The 6,000-nt window shown below is 48.3% G+C and overlaps 1 protein-coding gene across 35 annotated transcripts in view; it reads right to left on the bottom strand.

Annotated features, from left to right (window-relative positions):
- Nucleotides 1-235: 235 nt before the first annotated feature.
- Nucleotides 236-6,000, bottom strand: part of Cacna1c (calcium voltage-gated channel subunit alpha1 C) — a 699,954-nt gene continuing 694,189 nt past the window's right edge. For all 35 annotated transcript variants that reach the window (XM_058584157.1, XM_058584165.1, XM_058584160.1 and 32 more), the window contains one exon: nt 236-5,973. In XM_058584157.1, coding sequence (XP_058440140.1) covers nt 5,671-5,973 — 303 coding nt within the window. In that variant the 3' untranslated portion in view covers nt 236-5,670. The remainder of the gene's footprint in view (nt 5,974-6,000) is intronic.

Raw genomic sequence — 6,000 nt, 5'->3', positions numbered from 1 at the left:
GCTGTGGGTCAAACTCCTGGAGTCATTGTAGGAGAAAGTGTCGATTTTAGGAGTGGTAGTATTTCCTCAGGGCAGATAATTGATATTTATTCCATGATGATAATAGGTTTGGATGGCACTGTGTCACCCAAGGAAGTTGCTCTGGTTCTCTCTGGGTCCCCTCTACAGGGTCCTTAGCCTTCTGTGGAAAAGTCACTAATCACAGGAGCTCAACCCCAGTGCTGGTGCCTTATGGGGTGTGTGTGTGTGTGTGTGTGTGTGTGTGAGAGAGAGAGAGAGAGAGAGAGAGAGAGAGGGATTCAAGTGTCTCCCCAACACTGGGAATCTGGTAGAAACCTGTTGACTTTTTGTGTTGGTATCTGGTGCCACAAAACAATGTTTCGTTGGTTTGAAAAATAATTAATAAATAATACATAAGTTAAAACAGAAAACAGTGTAAAAATGCACAGGGACTCTTTTCAACTCTGTCTCTCACTAGGCTGAAGGGAGGAGGACAGCGGGAAGTTGGGGAGGCGGGGAGGACAGAGGACTTCTTAGGAAGGGGCAAAGGTGCACCGTCCCTCATCCCTGACACTCGTAGGTTACCCCCCCTTCACAGCCTTCCTTTATATCACCTCAACAAGCAGCTGCTGGAGAACCCGGCCTTGGGTGGCTGATATCAGGCTTCTCTGTCCCTTGACAGGAGCCTGTTTCAGGCAATCACTGGCTAATGCAGGGGAGGGGCGTCTGCCAGGTGACCTGGCTTGGCAGGGAAGACAACACTGAGTTGGAATTGTATTTTTCTCATTTTCTGAAGTAGATCCTTGAGGCACCAGCCTCTCTATGGTACTGGTCATTATGGGTGGCTAAACTGAGCATTTCTTTCCATAAAATGGGAACAGACTCCTGGGGAGTCAACACCTGCCCTTCTCTTGCCTCGACTTCTGGTTATCCATGCTGGGACGTTTCTCTCAGAGCCAGGTCTTTAAAAAGCAGAATTGGCCTGGACTCTAATAGCAAGTTTTGACTCCCTGGGTTTTGAGCAGCTCTTCTGGAGGTCAGAGAACCCTTTCTTAGCTTCTTTGCTAAAGAGTTTCTAAATCCTAGACAATGAGATTTCAATTATTCTAGGTCCCCAAGGTCAGAGGTGACATTGTCCTCCTTTGGCAACATTTCCAATATGGGTTCATGAGGCTAAAACCCTGACCACCAGGGTTCCACACACACACCTAACCTAAATCCTCTATTTCTCTGTCTCTGGGAGTGGTGGGGTGGATCAACTGTCCCTGTAGAACAGCCACCATCCCCTGCTGACTTCCAGTTTCCTCCTCAGGGTGTTCTAATCCTCACAAGGACATGACTTTGCCACAGGAAGGCACACTCCAGCAGGTGCCCTCCTGCCTTCAGCTGGTCAGTCCTGGATGGAGAAGGGCTATGAGGAAGTGATAGGCACACAGAATTTGGAGCCAGGGAAAAAGAGGAAGGTAAATGACACAAACTTGCACCTGACCTTGATTATTCTAGTTAAAGGAAAGCCTGAGGTTAGGAAGTGGGAAGAGGGATATGCCTAAGAGCTGCTGAACCAAAACAGGGGAAAGTTCACGAATCAGGCAGAAACCCAGAAAAAATTCTCCCTCTTCTCAAGACCCAAAGAACTGTCTAGAATCAGGCAGAAAGGAGACAGCTGGAATTCTTTCTGCTTAATGTGTCTATGCAATAGTTTTCACATAGTGAAAAACTATTGAAGATCAAGGTGTGGAAATAGAAGAGACAGGACTAGTCAGAAGAAAAATGAAGCTTGCCAAATTTCAGAATGTAACTGCACTCCTTCAAGTCCCTTGGGTCCTCAGTCACTGGATGCTTTTCTCTTGGCTCTCAGGGGATGTCAGAAGAATGACATGTGGAGAGTAGACATACTCAATCCGTTGTGGATGTGGCTCACTGGTTTCAAAGGGGTCCCCTCTCCATCATAAGTACTTCTTGCACCAGTCCATCTTGGTGACAAGCACCAAGTGCCAGTCTTACACTAAGCCAAGCTAAGAAACACTCATTGCCCTGGAGAGGGAGTGCTCATTTGCACCCCTTTCCTTCCTGGCACCAAAGGGCAAGGATGACATGTTCCCGATGATGCCACTCTTTATTTTATTTTTATATTTTGGTAGTACTGGGGACTGAACCAATGGATGCTCTATCACTGAGCTACAACCCCCAGCCCCTGCCCTTTTTAGTGTTTATTTTGAGACCAGATCTCACGAACTGATTTATGGAGGCTGGACTCTAACCTGTGATCTTCCTGCCTCAGCTTCCTGAGTTGCTAGGATTACAGGCCTGTGCCACCATGCCTATCTCTGCTGATGCCATTCTTGTCAGGTGCAGGGAGAAGATCATTCTAGTCTTCCTCCCTGTGTTGGCTATGGAGAAGGCAGACCATGGAGGTGAGGGTGAAGGACAGGGGAACCTCACTGGTGTGTGTGTGTGTGTGTGTGTTGCTGGGGATTGAACCCAGAGCCTTGTGCATGCAAGACTGTGGAACCACATTGGGTAGGACACAAGGAGCTGTCAGGAGCCCAGCCTGCAGCCCATGCCATTGCACAATGACACTTGGTGACAAAGGCTGGAAATTCAAAAGGAATAGAGAGGCAAAAGGAAAAGGTTGAGTGTGCATGTAGGTGCATACCTGTGTAGGATCAATCAAAACTCTGAATTTCTATCTAGGGGCCAAATGTAAGCAAGAACCAGATATCAATTGAAAAGGGCTCCCCTCTCCATCATAACCACAATCTCAGAAATTTTGGGAAACTGGATAAAGAATGACACCTGATCTTAATTTCTAGAAGACCTTGTCAGTACTGAAAGGAACCATGAGTGTCTGGGTGGGCTGGGTGTGGAAAGCCATGAAGAAGCAATGTTTCTAGACTCTGGTTAACTCAAGAGTATTGGGTGTATTTTTCCATGTTTTCATGAATCAGTTCGTGAGAATACAACTCATCTTCACCAAGGAATGTGCTGCCCCCTTCCTGCAATTTCTAACCAGCGGGTAAATTCTGAGTTAACTGTTGGTCTATTTTCTCCCAAACAGTCAACTATCACTTTTCAACTATCCTTGGTGTAATTGAAGGACACAGCACTAACAGGGTGATGCTCCAGGTAAGTGCCAAAGAGCATAAGAGGTGCCCCCACAAAATCTATTTCCTCCTCCACTGTGAATTCCTGATGCTCTCTCCCTTGTTGGGGTCCCCCCTTCACTGCCACATAGTTAGAGTGGGTCTGGAGGGAATCCTGCTCTAGAGTGAGGAAAGGATGAAGTGAGTCTGACAGGAAGTGACTTCTGTAAGGATCAAGAATTCACCCAATTTCCTCTTTCTAGTAGGGCTAGCTACAATTGGGTAGACCAGTTGTCTGAAGGGAGGCTACCCCTCCCCACCCACTAGCCTGACCTTAATTTCATCCTCTGTCAGTGTGGGAGTTACTAAGGAATCCAAACCTTTGTGCTGTGGGAGTGACCAGAAAAGCCAGCCACCTCTTCCTAGGGGGATGCTGAAGCCTCACTGCACATCATGGGGAAGCTGCTCTTGGACAAGTACTGAGTCAGAGAACCACAGCAGGGAGGAGAGAGTAAAGACCTGAATGAGAGGATGTCCTGGTCTCCTAAAGCAAGACGTGGTACACATATAGCTATCATAGGAGTTTGGAAGAATGGATGGAAATGGAAGTGAACACAAGATATGCAAAACAGTCATGTCTGAACCTGTTTGTGGATAGCAGAGTAATGACTTATGCCGGGGATACCTTTGTGCATTGTACTAGTGAAAAGAAAAATCCTTCCCTTTCCCCCAACCACACATAGAAAAGCACTTGAGTTCAAAGGTAAAGCTTGTCACACTCCAAATACAAAATGATTTACTTTACATGCAGCAAAATATACAAGAAGTGATTCAAAAACAAACTTAATTCATTATATTCGCTTGGCACAATTGCAATTCAGTTTTAAAAAAATATTTGAAAAATACTGAAACTGACCTGAATTCAAGTATAACGGTTTCTTCAACAGAAACATTATCAATGCAATAAAACATTACACGGAATATATCGAAGCAAAATGCCTTCTTGAGTTTTTTTTTCTTAAATTTCTGTGTTTTTTTTTAAATACAGTTCTAATGCCAACACGACTCACAATTGTATTTTTAAAATGAATATTATTGCATTGTTTTTGCATATCTTGTGGGACAGAAAATGCAAAGAGTTACTGATTCCCGTTTCAGAAGCAGAGACAGTGGTTTGTTTTTGCTTTCAAATGGCCCTAGATTCAGATCTCCCCACAGTTAAGCCAGAAAGGGGAAACTCTGCACTCACCTGTGTGCATGGGCACACTGAGTGGGTGCATATACACACGTACAACATAGACACATGCACACAGACAACCCACTACACACACACACGCCCAACACACACTCTCTCATACTTCCTCTCTCCTGCACCCACTAACACACCCAGCGTAAGGAAACCAACCCCAATCGCCCGTTTGTGCAAGACCTATCAAGTGCATTGCCAATTACCTTTAAATTATAAAACCAAACCAAACCAGAAAGAAAAATTGTTACTACCTAAGGAAATTATAACAAATTATAGGGCATACACGATGGCTGGTAAAACTCTCCTACAGTGGCTATTGAACCCTCCCTCAATGGAAAAAGGAAATCTGCAACTGTTTAACGAATACAGTAAAACCAAACCTGGTTTACAGATGCAAAAGTGAAAACGGTAAGGTGGGTGGCTACAAAACTTGTAAACGCTCCTCTTCCTTCCCCCCGCCCCCCCCCCGGGAAAACAAAAATAAAAACCAGAAAAAAAAAAAAAAAGAAAAAAGAAAAACTGCAACATGCTGTCAAGAAAAATGTCAAACCACAAAACAAAAGAGCGCTCAAGGGAAGCTCAGCACCACCTCCTTCGGTGAGAGCTGGCGGCCCCATCCCCGGGCAGCGCCAGCTCGGTCCTGTCCTGGCTCGCGCTGACGCTGGCCGGGCTCTGGTCTGCAGCTCGCGTGGCTTGTGCAGGCAAAAGGATCCTGTCGCGGCGAGCGGAGGTGGCCGGGGCTGCAGCCGCGGGACTCGGGGTGAAGCCGCCACTATGCCCGCGTCCCGGGCCCTGCGCGCCTGTCCCCCAGCGCTGCTGTCTCCTCCGCTCTACCCTCTCCAGTAGGCTGGGCTCTTGCTGGAAGTCACACCCCTCTCCTTCTCCAAATGCACAGGGCCTGGCTCTATGGGGACAGTGAGGCTCATACAGAATGTGTGCAAATGATTTTTTACAAGCGAAGTTGAAAGACACCCGTTTGCTCGAGGGTCCTTTCTGAGCGAGCCGCCGCAGGGAGTGTAGGTCCTCTCGGGCCCCGGAGGCGACGCCGGACCCGGCGCAGGGTTGACAGCGCAGGGCGGCGCGTGGGCCTTGCTCGCCGCCGAGATTCTTCTGCCCGCTTCTCGCCTGTCGCTCGGTGGACACACACTGCCTCGCGGCTTCTCTTCCCCCTGAAAAGCGGGCTCTCACACCACCCAGCTCTGCGTCTTGTCCCAACAGAAATGAATGAAGACGCTGTTCCGGTTAACTCCAGGTCACGAGAACAGTGAGGCACTTCTGAAACGAACCCATTAGGAACATTGAAACAAATAAAAAACCCGGCGTCTCCCAGCCCTGCGACTACAGGCTGCTGACGTAGACCCTGCTGTCCTGGAGCTCCTCCTCGCTCCGGCCTCGCCCCAGGGCGCGCGCACAGCTCCCGTCCTCCTCGCCGCCCGCCCTGTCCTGCCCCGGGTCCCTGCAGTTCACAAAAGGTAGTAGGGTGCCATTGGGGCTCTGCTGCGCGCCCCCACTGAGGATGCTGTCGGCCGCGTTCTCCATCTCCTCTATTGTCATGTCGCAGGCGTCCGCCAGCTCCTGGGTCGTGACCTCGATGAACTTGGGGTCTTGAGCAAACTGCCCCAGTCCTTCTGAAATCAAGACCTGTGGGGGAGAGATGGAGAGAACAAT

The sequence above is a fragment of the Marmota monax genome, unplaced genomic scaffold (genome assembly GCF_021218885.2).
Source record: "Marmota monax isolate L192 unplaced genomic scaffold, Marmota_monax_Labrador192_F-V1.1 WCK01_AAM20220418_F8-fsc00163, whole genome shotgun sequence".
Lineage (NCBI taxonomy): Eukaryota > Metazoa > Chordata > Mammalia > Rodentia > Sciuridae > Marmota > Marmota monax.
Note: the sequence above shows the minus strand (reverse complement) of the source record. Positions and strands in the feature narration are given on the sequence as shown.